This window comes from Pristiophorus japonicus, chromosome 1 (assembly GCF_044704955.1).
Source record: "Pristiophorus japonicus isolate sPriJap1 chromosome 1, sPriJap1.hap1, whole genome shotgun sequence".
Classification (NCBI taxonomy): domain Eukaryota; kingdom Metazoa; phylum Chordata; class Chondrichthyes; family Pristiophoridae; genus Pristiophorus; species Pristiophorus japonicus.
Genome location: NC_091977.1, coordinates 491,758,044 through 491,779,280, shown reverse-complemented (window position 1 = coordinate 491,779,280; position 21,237 = coordinate 491,758,044). Strand labels below are relative to the sequence as shown.

General features: G+C 44.9%; 1 protein-coding gene across 4 annotated transcripts in view; it reads right to left on the bottom strand.

Moving 5' to 3' along the window:
- Positions 1–20,617, bottom strand: part of LOC139277169 (1-phosphatidylinositol 4,5-bisphosphate phosphodiesterase gamma-1-like) — a 273,993-nt gene extending 253,376 nt beyond the window's left edge. For all 4 annotated transcript variants that reach the window (XM_070895279.1, XM_070895298.1, XM_070895271.1 and 1 more), the window contains exon 1: positions 19,917–20,617. In XM_070895279.1, the coding sequence (XP_070751380.1) occupies positions 19,917–20,136 (220 nt within the window). In that variant the 5' untranslated portion in view covers positions 20,137–20,617. The remainder of the gene's footprint in view (positions 1–19,916) is intronic.
- Positions 20,618–21,237: the final 620 nt, after the last annotated feature.

The window sequence follows — 21,237 nt, the reverse complement described above, 5'->3', positions numbered from 1 at the left end:
GCCTGTGGTAGAGAATTCCATAGGTTCACCACTCACTGGGTGAAGTTGTTTCTCCTCATCTCGGTCCTAAATGGCTTACCCCTTATCCTTAGACTGTGACCCCTGGTTCTGGACTTCCCCAACATTGGGAACATTCTTCCTGCATCTAACCCGTCAGAATTTTAAACATTTCTATGAGATCCCCTCTCATTCTTCTGAACTCCAGTGAATACAAGCCCAGTTGATTCAGTCTTTCTTGATATGTCAGTCCCGCCATCCCGGGAATCAGTCTAGTGAACCTTCGCTGCACTCCCTCAATAGCAAGAATGTCCTTTTTCAAGTTAGGAGACCAAAACTGTACACAATACTCCAGGTGCGACCTCACCAATGCCCTGTACAACTGTAGTAACACCTCCCTACCCCTGTACTCAAATCCCCTCGGTATGAAGACCAACATGCCATTTGCTTTCTTAACTGCTTGCTGTACCTGCATGCCAACCTTCAATGACTGATGTACCATGACACCCAGGTCTCGTTGCAACTCCCCTTTTCCTAATCTGTCACCATTCAGATAATAGTCTGTCTCTCTGTTTTTACCACCAAAGTGGATAACCTCACATTTATCCACATTATACTTCATCTGCCATGCATTTGCCCACTCACCTAACCTATCCACATCACTCTGCAGCCTCATAGCATCCTCCTCGCAGCTCACACTGCCACCCAACTTAGTGTCATCCGCAAATTTGGAGATACTACATTTAATCCCCTCATCTAAATCATTAATGTACAGTGTAAACAGCTGGGGCCCCAGCACCGAACCTTGCGGTACCCCACTAGTCACTGCCTGCCATTCTGAAAAGTACCCAGTTCCTCCTACTCTTTGCATCCTGTCTGACAACCAGTTCTCAATCCACGTCAGCATACTACCCCCAATCCCATGTGCTTTAACTTTGCACATTAATCTCTTGTGTGGGACCTTGTCGAAAGCCTTCTGAAAGTCCAAATATACCACATCAACTGGTTCTCCCTTGTCCACTCCACTGGAAACATCCTCAAAAAATGGCCCTGAGGTCGGTGAGTCGGGAGGTCGGCGACTAGGTAGGCCCTGAGGTTGGCGAGTCGGTGAGTCGGGAGGTCGATGAATAGGTAGGCCCTGAGGTTGGCGAGTCGGTGAGTCGGGAGGTCGGTGAGTCGGTAAGGCCCTGTGGTTCGCGAGTCAGTAAGGCCCTGAGGTCGGTGAGTTGGGAGGTCGGCGAATAGGTCGGATCTGAGGTTGGTGAGACGGTGAGTCAGAAGGTTGGTGAGTCGTTAAGGCCCTGAGGTTGGCGAGTCAGTAAGGCCCTGAGGTCGCTGAGTCGGTGAGTGGGGAGGTCGGCGAGTCAGTAAGGCCCTGAGGTCGCTGAGTCGGTGAGTGGGGAGGTCGGTGAGTCAGTAAGGCCCTGAGGTCGGCGAGTCAGTAAGGCCCTGATGTTGGTGAGTTGGGAGGTTGGTGAGTCAGTAAGGCCCTGAGGTTGGTGAGTCAGTAAGGCCCTGAGGTTGGTGAGTGGGGAGGTCGGTGAGTCAGTAAGGCCCTGAGGTTGGTGAGTCAGTAAGGCCCTGATGTTGGTGAGTTGGGAGGTTGGTGAGTCAGTAAGGCCCTGAGGTTGGTGAGTCAGTAAGGCCCTGAGGTTGGTGAGTCAGTAAGGCCCTGATGGTGAATCAGTAAGGCCCTGATGTTGGTGAGTTGGGAGGTTGGTGAGTCAGTAAGGCCCTGAGGTTGGTGAGTCAGTAAGGCCCTGAGGTTGGTGAGTCAGTAAGGCCCTGATGTTGGTGAGTGGGGAGGTTGGTGAGTCAGTAAGGCCCTGAGGTCGGTGAGTCAGTAAGGCCCTGATGGTGAGTCAGTAAGGCCCTGATGTTGGTGAGTGGGGAGGTCGGTGAGTCAGTAAGGCCCTGAGGTTGGTGAGTCAGTAAGGCCCTGAGGTCAGTGAGTCAGTAAGGCCCTGATGTTGGTGAGTCAGTAAGGCCCTGATGTTGGTGAGTTGGGAGGTCGGTGAGTCAGTAAGGCCCTGAGGTCGGTGAGTCAGTAAGGCCCTGAGGTCGGTGAGTTGGGAGGTCGGTGAGTCAGTAAGGCCCTGAGGTTGGTGAGTCAGTAAGGCCCTGAGGTCGCTGAGTCGGTGAGTTGGGAGGTCGGCGAGTCAGTAAGGCCCTGAGGTCGCTGAGTGGGGTGGTCAGTGAGTCAGTAAGGCCCTGAGGTCGCTGAGTCAGTAAGGCCCTGAGGTCGCTGAGTGGGGTGGTCAGTGAGTCAGTAAGGCCCTGAGGTCGCTGAGTCAGTAAGGCCCTGAGGTCGGTGAGTGGGGTGGTCGGCGAGACGGTAAGGCCCTGAGGTCGGTGAGTCGGTGAGTCGGGAGGTCAGTGAGTCAGTAAGACCCTGAGGTCGCTGAGTCGGTGAGTCGGGTGGTCGGCGAGACGGTAAGGCCCTGAGGTCGGTGAGTCGGTGAGTCGGGTGGTCGGCGAGTCGGTAAGACCTTGAGGTCAGTGAGTCGGGAGGTCGGCGAGTCGGTAAGGCCCTGAGGTCGGTGAGTCGGTGAGTCGGGAGGTCGGCGAGTCGGTAAGACCTTGAGGTCAGTGAGTCGGGTGATCGGCGAGTCGGTAAGGCCCTGAGGTCGGTGAGTCGGTGAGTCGGGAGGTCGGCGAGTCGGTAAGACCTTGAGGTCGGTGAGTTGGGAGGTCGGCGAGTCGGTAAGGCCCTGAGGTCGGTGAGTCGGTGAGTCGGGTGGTCGGCGAGTCGGTAAGACCTTGAGGTCGGTGAGTTGGGAGGTCGGCGAGTCGGTAAGGCCCTGAGGTCAGTGAGTCGGGTGATCGGCGAGTCGGTAAGGCCCTGAGGTCGGTGAGTCGGTGAGTCGGGAGGTCGGCGAGTCGGTAAGACCTTGAGGTCGGTGAGTTGGGAGGTCGGCGAGTCGGTAAGGCCCTGAGGTCAGTGAGTCGGGTGATCGGCGAATAGGTAGGCTCTGTGAGGTCGGCGAGCCGGGAGTTCGGAGACCGGAAGTTCGGAGGCCTCAGAGGTCAGTGAAGTGAGTTGGTAAGTAGCTCTCTTTCTCTATTTCTTTTTAATTAGATTTTAAACTAGATAAGACTAACTAGAGGGATGGCAGTGCAGCTCAGTCTCATGGCGTGCACATCCTGCGGCATGTGGGAAGTCCTGGGCACTTCACGCAGCCTAGACAACCCTGTGTGCAGGAGGTGTCTCCAGCTTCAACTATTCGAGCTCCGCGTTTCGGAGCTGGAGCAGCGGGTGGATGCAATAAGGTGCATCCACGAGGCTGAGAGCTACGTGGATAGCACGTTTCAGGAGGTGGTCACCCCGCAGCTTAAAGGCGTGAAGGTAGAGGGGAAGTGGGTGACCACCAGACGTAGTAAGTGTGCTAGGCAGGTAGTGCAGGAGTCCCCCCGTGAGTCCATCTCGCTTTCAAACCGATATTCACTTCTGAGTATTGGTGAGGACGATGGTGCCTCTGGGGAGTGCAGCCAGAGCCAATTCCAAGGCACCATAGGTGGCTCAGCTGCACAGAGGGTAGGGACGAAGAACAAAAGAGTTCTAGTGATAGGGGATTCTATAGTGAGAGGAACAGACAGGCGTTTCTGCGGCCGTAGATGTGACTCCCAAATGGTTTTGTGCCTCTCTGGTGCCAGGGTCAAGGATGTCACAGAGCGGACGCAGGGCATCCTGGTGGGGGAGGGTAAACAGCTAGAGGTTGTGGTCCATATTGGGACCAATGACATAGGTAAAATAAGGGATGAGGTCCTACAGGAAGAATTCAGGGAGCTAGGAAAAAAATTAAAGGGTAGGACCTCAAAGGTAGTAATCTCCGGGTTACTACCGGTACAACGTACTAATGAGTATAAGAATAGAAGGATAGAGAGGATGAACACGTGGCTGGAAAATTGGTGTAGGAGGGAGGGCTTTAAATTCTTGAGGCATTGGGACCGCTTCTGGGGGAGATGGGATCTGTACAAACTGAACGGGTTGCACCTCAACAGCGCCGGGACCAATATCCTCGCGGGGAGTTTTGTTAGTGCTGTTGGGTAGAGTTTAAACTAGCTTGGCGGGGGGATGGGAACCTGAGAACGAATTCAAAAGGGAAGGAAGTAAAGCAGAAATTGGATAGCAAGAATCTAGAAAGCGAATCTGTAAGACAGAGGAAACGGGGCTTAGTATGTAGTAAGCAAGGAGGTCCTCCTGTGCTGGATGGTATATACTTTAATGTAAGGAGTAAGGCGGACGAGCTAAGAGCACAGGTAGATACTTGGGAGTATGACATTATAGCCATTACAGAACCATGGCTGAAAGAGGGGCAGATTTGGCAGATCAATATTCCTGGCTACAGGATTTTTAGGCAAGATAGAGAGTGGGATAAAAAGGTAGGGGGGTTGCGGGACTGATTAAATAAACTATTACAGCAGTGAGGAGGGATGATATATTAGAGGGATCATCAAATGATATGGGTCGAATTGAAAAATAAAAAAGGGGCGATCACACTGCTGGGCGTGTGTTACAGACCCCCAAATAGTGGGAGGGAGATAGAGGAGCAAATATGTAGGCAAATTAGTGTGAAGTCCAAAAACCATAAGGTAGTAATAGTAGGGGATTTTAACTATCCAAATATTGATTGGGACAAATTTAGTGTGAAGGGTATCGAGGGTGCGGAATTCTTGAAATGCATTCAAGAGAGGGGACGGTCTTGGATTTAGTTTTGGGGAATGAAGCTGGGCAGGTTGAAGTGGTATTAGTGGGAGAGCACTTGGGTGCCAGTAATCATAATTCAGTCAGATTCAAGTTGGTTATGGATAAGGAGAAGAATAGGCCAGGAATAAAAGTTCCAAATTGGGGAAAAGCTAATTTTGCTAAGTTAAGGAGTGATTTGGCCATAGTGGACTGGAAACAACTACTTGTGGGTAAATCAGTGTCGGAACAGTGGGAGGCATTTAAGGAGGACATCCGGAAGGCTCAGGCCAAACACGTGCCCTTAAAGAAAAAGGCTGGTAAAAATAATTCTAGAGCCCCCTGGATGTCTAGGGACTTACAGTGGAGGATTAAGAAAAAAAGGGACGCTTATGTCATATATCAATGGCTAAATACTATAGAATCTTTAGAGGAATATAGAAAGTTAAGAGGCAAAATTAAAAAGGATATTCGGAATGCTAAGAGAGAGCATGAGAAACTCTTGCCCAGTAAAATTAAGGAAAACCCTAAGATGTTCTATGAATACATTAAGAATAAGAGGGTAACTAAAGAAAGGGTAGGGTCTATTAGAGACCATGAGGGTAATCTTTGTATGGAGGCGGAAGATGTTGGGAGGGTTCTTAACAAATACTTTGCATCTGTTTTCACAAAGGAAAGGGGTAATGCAGATACTGTTATCAAGGAGGAGTGTGATATTCTGGATGAAATAAATATAGTGAGAGAGGAAGTATTAAGGGGTTTAGCAGCTTTGAAAGTAGATAAATCCCTAGGCCCGGATGAAATGCATCCCAGGCTGTTGAGCGAAGTAAAAGAGGAAATAGCAGAGGCCTTGACCATCATTTTCCAGTCCTCTTTGGATCTGGGCATGGTGCCGGAGGATTGAAGGACTGCTAATATAGTACCCTTGTTTAAGAAGGGAGAAAGGGATAGGCCGAGTAATTACAGGCCTGTCAGCCTAATCTCAGTGGTGGGTAAATTATTGGAAAAAATACTGAAAGACAGGATAAATCTGCATTTGGAAAGGCAAGGATTAATTAGGGACAGTCAGCATGGATTTGTTAAGGGAAGATCGTGTCTGACTAACCTGATTGAATTTTTTGAGGAGGTAACCAAGAGGGTCGATGAGGGTAATGCGTACGATATAGTATATACGGACTTTAGCAAAGCTTTTAATTATGTCCCATATGATAGACTGGTCATGAAGGTTAAAGCCCATGGGATACAAGGCAAAATGTCAAGTTGGATCCAAAATTGGCTTGGAGGTAGGAAGCAAAGGGTAATGATTGATGAATGTTTTTGTGATTGGAAGAATGTTTCCATTGGGGTTCCGCATGGCTCAGTACTGGGACCCTTTTCTTTTTGTGGTATATATCAATGATTTAGATTTGAATATAGGGAATATGATTAAGAAGTTTGCAGACGACACTAAAATTGGCTGTGTGGTTGATAATGAAGAGGAAAGTCATGGGCTGCAGGAAGATATCAATCTACTGGACAGGTGGGCAGAGCAGTGGCAAATGGAATTTAATTCAGAGAAGTGTGAGGTGATGCTCTTTGGGAGGGCTAATAAGGAAAGGGTATACACATTAAGTGGTAGGCCACTTAATAGTGTAGATGAACAAAGGGACCTTGGAGTGCTTGTCCACAGATCCCTGAGGCCACCCTCCTGGTCTGTGTTTCAGTTGCTTACTTGATTTAGTTACTTTGATTTTCTAGGAAGGAAAATTAGTTCAAATCCCAATACTTCATTATTTTGACCAGCAAAATTTAGCAAAAAAGGATATCAACACTTAATTGGAACTAAGCCATTGTGATTCGTCAAGTTCCTGAACCACAAATAATTAGTTTTAAGCAGGCCAGGTGGATAAGAAGGTTTACGGAATGTCTTTATTGGCCGAGGCATAGAATATAAGAGCAGGGAGGTTATGCTTAAACTGTATAATACTTTGGTTAGGCCACAGCTGGAGTACTGCATGCAGTTCTGGTCACCGTATTATAGGAAGGACATGATTGCACTAGAGAGGGTGCAGAGGAGATTTACTAGGATGCTGCCTGGAATGGAGAATCTTAGTTATGAGAACAGATTGGATAGGCTGGGTTTGTTCTCATTGGAACAGAGGAGGTTGAGAGGAGGCCTCATTGAGGTTTACAAAATATTGAGGGGCCTGGACATAGTGGATAGTAAGGGTCTATTTCCACTGGTGGAGGGGGTCTATTACGAGGGGGCATAGTTTTAAGGTGGTTGGTGGAGGGTTTAGAGGGGATTTGAGGGCGGGGGGGCTTCTTTACACAGAGGGTTGTGGCGATCTGGAACTCGCTGCCTGGAAGAGTGGTGGATGCAGAAACCCTCACCACTTTTAAGAGATGGTTGGATGGGCACTTAAAGTGCAGTAACCTGCAGGGTTACGGACCTAGAGCTGGTAATTGGGATTAGACTGAATGACATTTTGTTGGATGGCGCAGATATAATGGTTAGTACTGCAGGGAATAGAATATGGCCAGGGTGATCTCCTGGACTAGTTTCGATCACCCGGATGGGTCAGGGAGGAATTTTCCAGATTTTTTCTCCCTAAATTGGCCTGGGTTTTTATCTGGTTTTTGCCTCTCCCAGGAGACCACATGGCTCCGGTTGGGGTGGAGTATAGAATCTTTTAGTATAAGGGGTGTCGCAGTTGTGGTGAGGCAGACTGGTTGGGCTGGGTGCTCTTTGCCTTTCCGTCATTGTTCATAGATTTATATGTAACCTATAGGGCTGCTGACCAAGGGCCGTGTGGCTCTTTGTCGGCCGGCGTGGACACAATGGGCCGAAATGGCCTCCTTCTGCGCTGTAAATTTCTGTTTCTAAGGAGGCCATTTGACGCATTGTTCCTGTGCTGGCTCTTTGAAAGACCCACTCCCCCATCCCTGCAAATTTTTGCTTTTCAAGTATATATCCAATTCCCTTTTGAAAGTTACTATTGAATCTGCTTCCACCATCCTTTCAGGCAGTGCAAAATCTATTTGATTGTCTTTCAAAATAATTTGAAGAAAGGCTACAAGATAAATTTCAAAACCTTTGTTCAAGTTAAATTGATAGTGTTTTTAAAACATCTTTATGCATGAGAGAGAGAAAGATGGTGGGGGTGGGAGGTGGAAAGGGGAGAGGGGGAAGGGGTCCTGGAGCGCAAGCGGCCCAGATTATTTTTGTGGACCTAAGAGGAACAATTATGTGTGGAGCGTGAACTCTGCAGTGTGAAGTTTGCAGTATAATATCTGCGTGTGCTCACATAGTATATTATGTTATAGCTTGCGTAATAATTATGCTGTTAGACAATACATGCTGTCTTCAATGTATTTGAATGACCGAGTTCGGGGGAACTTGTATCTATTTGGCCGACTGGTATCTTAAATTTTCAGGTTACATAATCTGACACTGACTTAGCATTAATATTACAGAAATAAAGCATTGAAATAGTAGAAATTACTTTATTATTGTAATAGTAAATCTAAAGTACTAAATTGGAGTAGCACAAATCTATATATTTTTCAATCATTAATTGTGCAGAAATATCCAGCTCACTGTCAGCTGTCAAGTGTCAGCTGTGACTCAGTGGTAGCACTTGCTCCTCTGCGTCAAAAAGTTGTGGGTTCAAGTCCCACTCCAGAGACTTGAGCACAACATTTAGGCTGACACTCTAGTGCAGTACTAAGGGAGTGATGCACTGTTGGAGGTGCTGTCTTTTAGATGAAAAATTGAACTGAAGTCCTGTCTGCCCTCTCAGGTGGATGTAAAAGATCCTGTGATACTATTTTGAAGAAGAGCAAGAGAGTTCTCCTTGGTGTCCCAACCAATATTTATCTCTCAATCAACGTCACTAAAAATACAATTATCTGGTTATTATCACATTGCTGTTTGTGAGACCTTGCTGTGTGAAAATTGGCTGCTGCATTTCCTATATTTCAACAGTGACTGCACTTCAAAAGTATTTTACTCGTAAAGTACTTTGAGATGTCGTGAAGGCATGAAAGCTGTTATATAAATGCAAGTGTTTTCTTTTAGCAACTTCATTGGTCCATTATATACTGTCGCTTTATAATAAGCAATTGGTCAATGGTAACCTGACCAATTGTTTTCTCCAATTAGGTGCTTACAGCTTTGCCAAGTCAGACGAAAGTTAGAAGCCATTACTGACAGCAGTCTGTTTGTGGAAGGCTTGTGCAAACCGTTGAAACTATGTCTGGCACAACCAATTTTATTCATCTTCATCCTTAAATTTCCACTGAATTCACTTACCATTAATTTGCATTTCTAATGATCCCTCTGCCTAAATTTAGCTTCCTGAGCTGCTCTCTTGGCCCTAGGGACCATTGCAGCCTCATAGATTGACAGGTCTGGTTGTTTTATCTGCAATTTGTATTTATGTTGCTTCCACGGTGCGACTACTCCATTCCCACCAATCCGCTCTGCTCCCTATCCCTAGTGATCTTCTCTGTGACCTCATGCTGCACTCGCTGAGCCACTCCTTGGGCCAGTGCAAATGAATTTGTCTTTCCAAATGGCAGATGGCTGCAAATTTTAGAACCCAATGCTAAGGTGAAGTATGCAATTTGCAGAAGAGCAGGAGAAGTCAAGCCCGACACCTCTGAGAAATGGCTGGCCTATGTGGTTACAAACTTTGCTGTCCGTATCCTATCTCGCACCCGGTCCCGTTCACCCAGTGCCCCTGTGCACGTTGACCTACATTGACTCCCGGTCCAGCTATGTCCCGAATTTAAAATTCTCATCCTTGTGTTCAAATCCCTCCATGGCCTTGCATCTCCCTATTTCTGTAACCTCATTCAGCCCTACAACTCTCCAAGAACTCTGAATTCCTCTAATTCTGACCTCTTGCGCATCCACTATTTTAATCGCTCCACTATTGGTGGCTGTGCCTTCAGCTGTCTAGGCCCGAAGCTGTGGGATTCGCTCCCTAAACCTCTCCCCTCCTTTAAGATGCTCCTTATAACTGACCTCTTTGACCAAGCTTTTGGTCACCTGTCCTATTATCTCCTTATGTGCTTTGATGCCAAATTTTGTCTGATTACACACCTATGAAACACTTTGGGATGCTTTACTACCTTAAAGATGCTATATAAATGCAAAATGTTGCTGTTTTTATGAGAGATAGTGGCACGAATGCTTTTTCATAGAACCATTTTCAATATCAGCTGTGGCTCAGTTAGTAGCGCTCTCACCTTTGAGTTAGAAGCTCATGGGTTCAAGTCCCATTCTGAAATCTGAGCACTAAGGGAGTGTTGTACTGTCGTAGATGCCATCTTTTGGATGAAAAATTAAAAGTCTCCCACTAGAGTTATGGAGAGGTCACTAATTAGATTAGATGAAGTTGGAGTTATTGAGTTATTAACCAGAGTAGGTGGGACTGGGAGGTTGTTAATTATTGCAGGGAAGGGGAGTTGCTAATTAGAGTAGGTGGGCTCAGTTATCAATATCTGTTTGTGGGGGTGGGGTTGTTAATTTAAGTAAGTGAGGCTCAGATTGATAATTAAGGTTTCATTTCCCTTCATGAGAACAGAGAGTCGGGATAAATGGTTCATTCTCTGGTTGGCAACCAGTAACTAGTGGGGTGCCGCAGGGATCAATGCTGGGACCCCAACTATTCACAATCTATATTAACAACTTGGAAGAAGGGGCTGAGTGTAACGTAGCCAAGTTTGCTGACGATGCAAAGATGGAAGGAAAAGCAATGTGTGAGGAGGACACAAAAAATCTGCAAAAAGACAGGTTTTAACCAATAAGGGAATTAAGGGTTACGGGGAGCGAGTGGGTAAGTGGAGCTGAGTCCACGGCCAGATCAACCATGATCTTGTTGAATGGCGGAGCAGGCTCGAGGGGCTAGATGGCCTACTCCTGTTCCTAATTCTTATGTTCTTATGACAGGCTAAATGAGTGGGCAAAAATTTGGCAGATGGAGTATAATGTTGGAATGTGTGAGGTCATGCACTTCGGCAGAAAGAAATCAAAGAGCAAGTTATTATTTAAATGGAGAAAGATTGCAAAGTGCCGCAGTACTTTGGGACCTGGGGGTACTTGTGCATGAAACACAAAAGGATAGTATGTAGGTACAGCAAGTGATCAGGAAGGTCAATGGTATCTTGGCCCTCATTGCAAAGGGGATGGAGTATAAAAGCGGGGAAATCTTGCTACAGTTATACAGGGTATTGGTGAGGCCACACCTGGAATACTGCGTGCAGTTTTGGTTTCCATATTTAAGAAAGGATATACTTGCTTTGGAGGCAGTTCAGAGAAGGTTCACTAGGTTGATTCCGGGGATGAGGGGGTTGACATATGAAGAAAGGTTGAGTAGGTTGGGCCTCTACTCATTGGAATTCAGAAGAATGAGAGGTGATCTTATCGAAACGTATAAGATTATGAGGGAGCTTGACAAAGTGGATGCAGAGAGAATGTTTCCACTGATGGGGGAGACTAGAACTAGAGGGCATGATCTTAGAATAAGGGGCTGCCCATTTAAAGCAGAGATGAGGAGAAATTTCTTCTCTCAGAGGGTTGTAAATCTATGGAATTCACCGGCTAAGCCAGAAATAGGCAGTTTCTTAAATGACAAGGGGTTAAGGGGTTATGGGGAGTGGGCGGAAAAGTGGAGCTGAGTCCATGATCAGATCAGCCATGATCTTATTGAATGGCGGAGTATGGCCTACTCCTGCTCCTATTTCTTATGTTCTTATATTCTTATGAGCGTATTTACTTTTTATATAATTCAGTCACATCCTCTCTCCCCATCATAACCTTTGTGTACTATTTCTATATTTAGAATCAGGAACTTGAGGAAGGATAGGATTGAAAGCAAATATAACTACACCCAAATCTCCAAGCCTGCTAAAGCAAAGGCCAGATATAAGCTAATATTTACTAAGGCCTGATTTGCCATCCTAACTCTAGTGCGTACTGACATATTTCCTGTCTGCTTATAAATTGTTTTTTTTTGTTAGAGAGGAGGAGGAGGCTGGCGCCGGATCCAGTGTGGTGATATCATGTGCTAATAAACATGCTAGAAAATTTAAAGCTAGAGTGGGGAAGAGAAAGACAGTGAAGAGAGAGGAAGAAGAGGAAAGACAAAAGAAGAGGCGAGGAGAGAGAATAGCAAAGAGAGAAGGAAGGAGAGGGAGAGTGGGACACTGAGGACAGCCAGAAGGAGAGGAAAGAAGGATAGGGAGAGGTGAAATGGAAGCTGAGCAAAAATGGAGGAGAGGGAGGAGAGGGAAGGGAGTTGCAAGGAGAGGATAATCATATACAGGAGAACAGAAGAAATCGAGAATGGGAAGCAGAGAGGAAAGGCATTGAAAGACTAATACTGAGGAGACTTCAAGATGGATGATGATTTATTTTTATTTTGAGTAAGTGGTCTTTGGTTACTAAATAGACAAGATGTTGCTGGGATCACTAATTAGAGTAGGTGGAACTGGGATTATTAATTAGAATAGATGGGGCTGGTTTTACTAATTAGAATAGGTGGAACTGGGGTTACTAATTATAATAGTTAGTGCTGAGGTAGCTAAATAAAGTTTGTGGGGCTGTGATTGTTAATTAGAGTTTGTGAGGCTGAGGTACTGGTGAGTGGGTGGAGCTGGGTTACTAAATACAGTGGGACAGTGTTACTGATTAGCATAGATGGGGTTGGGGATGCTTTTAGAATAGGTTGGTTCTATTTGCTGATACTTTCATGAGCAAATACACTGCAATGTAATAAGTGAATTGTGGCAATTGAGCTGTTTCTAAGATGGAGCTTTATAGAATGTATTAATATCCTTACTCTTAACCAATAGGATTGGCAGAACTCTTTCAGCTACCTAGAAATTAATCTCTAAATAGTAGCAGTAATGAAAATGTAGAATACTCTGGCAGTTTAAGCTGGATACTTTTAATTGGCAATAACTTAGAATTGAAACATACAACAGGGCCAGGCCAGAGCATTTGCTGAGCTTAAAAGGCCTCGGTAGCAAAAAGAGCCATATGCAGCCTTATTTGACTTAAAGAAGGGTTTGTTAGCAAGGTTCCATATCCTAGGAATGACTTAGTGCACCGATAAAGTAAATCCCACAAACGCAGACTTTTGAATTTAGAATATAAAAATGACAATTTGTATTTATATAGCACCTTTAATGTAGTAAAACATCCCAAGGTGCGTCACAGGAGCGTAATCAGACAGAAATTGACACTGGGCTAAAGGAGACATTAGGATCGTTGACCAAATGCTTAGTGAAAGAACTAAGTTTTAAACACAATGTTAAAGGTAGAGAGGCGAAGATGTTTGGGGAGGGAATTCCAGAGTTTAGGTTTTAGTTGACTGAAGGTACGGTTACAAATGGTGAGTCGATGGAATCGGGGTATGGAAAAGAGGCCAGAGTTGGAGGAACTTAAGAGTTTTTGGAGGGTTGTAGAGCTGGAGGAGGGTACAGAGATAGGGAGAGGTGAATCCATGGAGGGATTTGAACATGAGGATGAGAATTTTTTGTTTAAATGTTGGTCGCCTGGGAGCCAATGTAGGTCAGCGAGCACAGGAGTGATGGGTAAACACGACCTTTTTAAAATAATTCGTTCCTAGGATGTGTGCGTTGTTGGCAAGGCCAGCATTTATTGCCCATCCTTAAATGCTCTTGAGAAGGTGGTGGTGAGCCACTTTCTTGAATCGCTACAGTTCTTGTGGTGAAGGTACTCCCAAAGCGCTGTTAGGGAGAGAGTTCCAGGATTTTGACCCAGCAACAAGGAAGGAACGGTAATGTATTTCCAAGTCAGGATGGTGTGCAACTTGGAGGGGAACTTAGAGGTGATAATGTTCCCATGCATCTGCTGCCCTTGTCCTTCTAGGTGGTAGAATTTGTGGGTTTGGGAGGTGCTGTCGAAGAAGCCTTGGTGAGTTGCTGCAGTGCATCGTGTAGATGGTATGAATTAGGATATGGGCAGCAGAGATTTGGTCTGCATAGAGTGCGGGGCTCCATCTGCAGAGATCAGTTATTGAGAATTCGGGCACACGACTCCTGTAAAAATTAATGGACGAAAAATGATACTCGACCATAATCCTGATATGTAAAGCCATTTCTAGGATCACTAATTCGTAAAATTACTGCTTATATCTATTATTTGGAAGGTGATGATCTTCTCGGTATCTCACCATTTAATATAACCCTCCAGGTTCAGCTGATGAATGAACTGATGGAGCTTTTGCTCTCATGGTATCATCTGAACTGCTTTAATAACTACACTGTAATATGCTGGCAGTCATCCAGTCCCCTCTAAAGTGTCAGTCCTCTCTAACGTGTCAACACTTGGGGCATAACAGCTAAAAGCTTGTTTTATTGTTTAAATTGTTGTTCCTATGCTCTCTGCACTCTCATTTTGTTGAAATGGACACTCAACACGCTATCTCCTATTCTAACTCATCCTTTCTCAGGAACGGAAAACTGTGGAACAGTCATATTCTGCAGTCTGGAGGCTTCTTACAGCTGAGCTCGGAGTCACCTTGCCACTACTTCTTGCTTCATTCTATTTCTCCCATATTATTTTCAACCTTGGCTGTTACCATCATGTGGAGTGGGCCTTATCTCATTACCTAGCCTTGTTAATTGAAAACAATATCATGCTTCACATGTAATGTAAAAGGTATGTCTATGGCATGCACAGTCAATCACTTGTGCATCCCTCACCTCTTTTGCCCCACCATTGCTGTTTAAAAACCGACTTCTTTTATCAAGTTTTTGGTCACCTGTTCTAGTGTCTCCTTCTTTGGCTCTGCGTCAATTTTTGTTCGATTACACTTCTGTGAAGTGCCTTGGAACATTTGGTGCTATACAAATGTAAATTATTGTTGTCCTGTTGTACCATTTTAATGTCTGTGATGTGGGCTCTCCTGCTCATTTTTAACTCGTCCATTTTGACGTGTATGGTGCCGCTCATGCTTTAATGTAACAAGTCTATCTGTGATGTCTGTGACTCACTTTGTCCTGCTGTCATGCTTTAATGTTACAGGTCTGTCTGACATGCTTTGTCCTGCTGTTTTGCTTTATTGCAAAATATCCTTAAGTAACATGTACTGTGTCCTGCTGTAAGCATAAATCATACTCACTTTTTCCAGGGCACAATTTTTTTGAACTCTTCTAAATTAACTTTATGCATATTAAGGAATATGCGGATAATGCAGGAAAGTGGAGTTGAATTAGAACATCAGCCATCATTGTCATCATAGGCAGTCCCTCGAAACGAGGATGACTTGCTTCCACACCGAAAAGGGGTGAGTTCACAGGTGTTTCAATGAAGGGACCGAATATTGCGGATCCCGAACTACATCTTGAAGGGTGGAAGATGCCTGTGCGTGGACTTTTTTAACATGTGGTGGCCGTTTCACCCCAGCCACCACATGGGCTTGGCAGAGCTATGTCTTGGTCCAGTGGCAAGGATTAACCAAGTCGACTGGAGACCAGCTCTGCTGCACGGACCTAGTGCGCAAACATATTGCAGTTTGGGCTGGCCCGTGCTGCCCCTGGGCCCTCGCCTCTTTTGGGCCCCAGACTCTCCCCTCTCCTGGGCCCCAATCACATCCTTCTACGAACTCTTGCCGATCCTTCGTCCCGACCTCGCCACTCCTGCTGTATCTGCCCGCACTGGCAGTCAGCCATCAATGGAAATCAGCCATGATCTTATTGAATGGCAGAGCAGGCTTGAAGGGCTGAATGGCCTACTCCTGCTCCTATTTCTTATGATCTTATGTTCTTATACTTAGCAACATTGCATTGAAACTTAACTTGTGGAAACAATGAAAAGAAAATACAAGAGAAGGAGAGACGGACTTGGGGAAAAGTTGCATTTTGAAGAGGTGATTATTTCCTTCCTTTCTTCATTCCTTCCTACCCTTTCTTCCCTTTGTTCCCTTTATTTCCTTTCTTGTTGGTGGCAGGTTGGGTGGGAAAGTGTTTTTTTTGACAGCGGATCGGAAATGTTGGGTCTGTCAGCGCTGAGCAGACCCTACAGCTAGCGACGGGCGACCCTAATAAACGAATTATAATGTACTTACCAGACCCTTAACAGGGTTTTTTTTAAACCTTACTTTTTATCTGTAACTTCATGGCCATGGTAACCACGCTGTTCAATTACCATGTTTGTTAACCTGAGGCGGGAGTTCAGTGGCCATTGCTCCAGCTGATTATTTGCTTCAAATGTACAGTAAAAGCTCCCACCTTACAGAAATATCTTCCCTCAGCCACAAGCTCTTCCTCACTGCATTTCCACAATAGATTCACCATGCTGCAAGTCTTTCCACAAATCTCCATCCTGTCTCACCTCAGTACCTCTCTCCCCATTGACACATCGCTTCTGTCATCTGTACTTCTGTCACCTGCCATCTATTCCATCAGCATGGGTGTTGTTTATATTGTCCTCAGAATCGGACCACGATGAATCTCAACACCAGCAACACAGGCACACCAGCAGCACCAACAACAACACCAACCTTCTCCGCAATCATCTGATGCTGCACAGGACAGAGGGCATCAGCATCATATTACTGCCCGGGAGACCAGGGATAGTCTCATCGTGGCCAGATTTATTTAACTTTACGCTGTACACCCAGGCTGCCACATGATGTGCCAGGTTGACACCAACCCACACCAACATCATAAAGCATCCCTAAAATGACCAAGCCAATCCTTTCACACTCATCACCATTGCAGAGGGTACCATTATGTCTGACCATTCACTGCAACTCACTAAGTCACTTCTAAAGGTGCACACAAATTTTTCCAAGACCGGAAAGTGTTGAAAATAAAGATTTCAATGTTTGACACCACATTAATAGAAACTTTACATAAACATTGGATAAAAAAACCCAAGTGGCTACCCTTGTGTGTAGTTAGTTGGTATGATTGCACTTAGGATGAGGGTGATGTGAGGGGTGGCTAGTGAGATGGGGATGTGATAATGTAGATAGGGAAAAATGGGTGGAGGTGCAACAACAACAACAACCTGTATTTATATAGAGCCTTTAATATAGTAAAACATCCCAAGGTGCTTCACAGGAGTATTATGAGACATAAAAATTGACACGAGCCACATAAGGAAAAATTAGAGCAGGTGACGAAAAGCTGGAGCCAATATAGGTCAGCGAGCACAATGGTGGTGGGTGAGCAGGACTTGGTGCGAATTAGGGCACGGGCTGCTGAGTTTTGGATGACCTCAAGTTTACATAGGGTAGAATGTGAGAGGCCAGCCAGGAATGCGTTGGAATGGTTAAGTCTAGAGGTAACAAAGGCATGGCTGAGGGTTTCAGTAGTGGATGAGCTGAGGCAAGGGCAGAGGTGGGTGATGTTACGGAGGTGGAAATAGGCGGTCTTAGTTATGCTGCGGAAATGTGGTCGAAAGCTCATTTCAGGGTCAAATATGACACCAAGGGTTACAAATAGTGTGGTTCAGTTTCAGACAGATGTTGAGGAGAGGATGGTGTCAGTGATTCAGGACCGAAAACAATAGCTTCGGTCTTCCCAATATTTAATTGGAGGGTGAAAATTGGTGTGAGTAAGGATGTGCAGGGTTAGGGTAAGGAAGGCAGAGTGATGGGGATGTGATGAGATGCAGCAGGATGAGGTTGAGTGTGGCTTTGTACTAACGTTTTGTGATCTACTGAGATCACTGAAATGTTTGGTGCCACTGCACCCAGTTCTTCCTGACCACATCCCTGCTTGTGCCCTCCTGTGCAATGTGCAACCAGGCTGTGTTGGTCTCCTGGGCTGGTCTCTTCCCCCATCAGAAGGGAGAGGACCTCTCTGTGTGCTCCGACTCCCTCCATAAGCATATGGAGGGAGTCATGGGAGAACCCGGGTGCAGCCCTCTGCCTCTGTGCAGTGCTTTTCAGTGTTTGCAGCACTTCAATGCCGTAGAACACTGACAGCACAAATGGCAAAAGAAAGTTGGCCATGGTCCCTTTAAGGATACCAGCTGACGTCGGATCATGAATTATGTCATCAGACCCGCTTCCTCTAATTGGCCCGGGAAACGCGCTGGGTGGGCTTAACAAGCCCTATCAATGTAAATTCATTTTAGACAGCGGGATGGAGCCATCAGCGGGCCGCGATCCGCCACCGCCACCACTCCAGACCCGCCGAGGTGAGCAAAATCCCGGTCAGTAACTGAACTTCCATTCTCCTCAGTACCTATTTCCCTTCTTTATTTTAATTATTCATTTTTTCCCTATCCTTTTCATTAATATCTCTCCATACTGCCCTTTGTGGGTTTTAAAAATCTATTCATTCACGGGATGTGGATGTTGCTGGTAAGGCCAGCATTTATTGCCCATTCCTAGTTGCCCTTGTTTAGTCACCTTCTTGAACAACTACAGTCCATGTGGTGAAGTTACTCCCACGGTGCTGTTCGCTAGGGAGTTCCAGGATTTTGACTCAGTAACATTGAAGGAACACCGATATGTGTCCCAAGTCAGGATGCTATGTGATTTGGGGGGAACTTGGCGGTGATGGTGTTCCCTTGCACCTGCCACCCTTGTCCTTCTAGGTTGTAGAAGTCGTGGGTTGGGGAGTTTTCATTGATCTGCCTCTTTCACTATACTTGTTTTTAACCCCTCAACCATAATCTCTGATTTGCTGCTATCCCTGCCTTATTAGTATAAATCCTGTTGGCAAGGACATTAGTACTGGTTCGGCTTAGGTAAAGACAATTCCAGACTATTTATATACTAATGTTACTTGTCAGCTGGGAGTTCACTTAGATTTTCAGCCCACTGCTGGTTAATTAAGGAGTAGAATCTTCTAGATCCGGATTCAATTTCAGTGCTCCATGAAAATGTGCTTTAAAACTGTTAGATGTTTACTCTAGTTATATATTAATAATAACTAACTTACTAAATAAATAACTTATATGGATGATCTTGAGAACTATTTATGAATCCAAGCGGCTCCTGTTTTATTTACGACCTTTCAATCTGCAATCAGGTTTGGCTTCAGACAACCCTTCTGCATGTTGCAGGCAAAACATGAACAGGGGGTGCGATAGATAACCAAAGGTAAATGCCTTTCAGAAATATGACTCCAGCTCTCCCAACTGCCTGACAAGTGTATATAATAAGTAGCTGAGCTATACACATGAGGTTTGCAGGGGAGACTAGAACTAGGGCCCATAAATATAAGATAGTCATTAATAAATCCAGTAGGGAATTCAGGAGAAACTAGATTGGTTAGAATATGGATCTCGCTACCACAAGGAGTAGTTGATGCAATTAAGGAGAAGCTAGATAAAAAAATGAGAGAGCAAGGAATAGAGGGATACTTTGATGGAGTCAGATAAAGGGTGGGAGGAGACTTGTGTGGAGTATAAACACCAACGTGGACCTGTTTCTGTGCTGTAAATACTGTGTAAGACTGCTTGATTCTTCTAGTTGCCCTGAGTTAGCTGATCTCAGTGGTCGAACACAGTGCTGACATTAATTAGCTAAGCTCACTTTGAAGAATGGCCACTAGGGTGAGGTACCAAGAGGGCAACCAGCACCCATAGAACCATACTTCAGCAACAGTTGGCACCTTCGGAGAAGAGGGAAATCTGAATCAGTACTGCAGACTCAATCAGAAGAAAGGAATTCCAAATTCTATTGGGATCCACTATTTGAGTTAGTGTTAATTAAAAACAAAAACACATCCTTTATGATCCAACAACATATACCATCAATCAAATGATACTGCTGTTACAAATTGAACAATTGGAGGTCACTATATTGTAAGAGCAATTAATGGCTTAAAGTCAATTACTGTCTAAGGCATTGATTCAGAGTAAATCTCAGTATTTGTCTTCATTTGAGAAATACATTGATAGCTATTTTTAACAGAGATCATAATATGGCATTGAATATATAGTTACCACACACACGTGGGACAGGGTATAACATCTATCCCATATCGCCCTGAATATAGTTTCTGTTCAAGTTAGATAGCTCAATTGGTCGTTCAATGTTATTAACAGTGACATCCCATCACCACAAAAAAGCAATAAAACAGAGAAAGTAAGCAATGTAAAGTGTGTATCTGTCCCACACTGGAGCACATTCTTAGTTTAAGGGGTTTCACTCATCTTGGCTTTGATGGTTCCATCTCAGCCCTTAGATGGTTGGTACCTGCAGATTGTCACCCAACATCCTATTAAAACATTCCAAGTGTTTGTTTTACTTACTTTCCCCTTCGATTTTTTCGCACGTCCTGCACCAGGTGATCTGCCTGGTTTCTAGTTTAACCTGGAAAGTTTTTCTCTCCGGTCGCTGGGATTTTTTCTGATAATACAAAGTCATGACAGTTCCCAGTTCTAAGTTTCGGATGATCGTGCTAACTTCTGCCTCCATCCTCCCATCTTCCAGCAAAAATCCATTTGGAAAACCGACTCTGGACGCTGACATCTTCAGAGCATCATCCAAGAGATTGTTTTTAATTTAAGAAAAGTAAATAAACCCGATTTGATTGAACAAGAAAAAAACACGTTTGAAATTAGAATTCTAAACTGCCCCCTTTTCCCTGCTTTTATTGTTCGCTGCAAACCTGTTGGCCAGGGAAGGTAAGTGGGGTTCCCTCCACTAGTATATATTCATAGAATTAAACGTGGAAAAAAATTGCCAATGAAATTGCTTCAATGTTGCGGTGTTGGATCCTTGACTGCTTCCTGGATGTCTGGACGTTCTTCCCCTTTCTGTCAAATCCTCGGTTGTACTGGCAGACGCACTGAAGATGGCTGAGCACTGCTGGAAATACACACACATATATATATATATACACACACACATATACATATATATTCCCCCTCCCCCACTTTGTTTTTTTGTCAATTTTAGTCCAAATGAAATCGACACGGTCGAATGGTAGCGCCGAGCCCAGAGGAAACAGCACATACACACATAGCCGGAAAGAGATCAGAGACAGGAATCTGAAATATTACAGGATCGGGGGGTGGGAGAGAGAGAGAGGGAAAAAAGTGTTTGAAAGAATGAAAAACAGCGACATCTAGAGATAAATGGAGAATTCAAATAAAAAGGAAATGATTGAAAAGGTGTGAAAGAGAGAAATATGAGGCAAAAACGAATGCTAGGTAGGACAAACGGCGAGGGCTGGAGGAGAAAGACAGTAAAGAATAATCATTATATAGTGTGCCTTATTACAAACAAATGTCTCAAAATGATTCCCACAATGAATTACTTTTGGAGTGCTGTGACTAGTTATGGGGGAGAGAAGACAATTTGAAATTAGACAGATGCTGTGAGAAGAGAGCCAATTTATAAAATATAACCAGAGAAAGAGGTGACAGCAAAGAAACACGAACTGAAAGAAAAGGGAAAGATAGAATGAGAGAAATGGGTGGCAAATGAAGAGAAAAAGAAAGACATTTCAAAAATAAACTTGCAAACATTTGTGAGAATTTGCTGGAGATTACGTGTCACTAATAGGCCTTTTTACACTAGAAGGTTTCGTCTGTGACCTACCTTCGGAGGCTCCAGCTCTGCCTCACA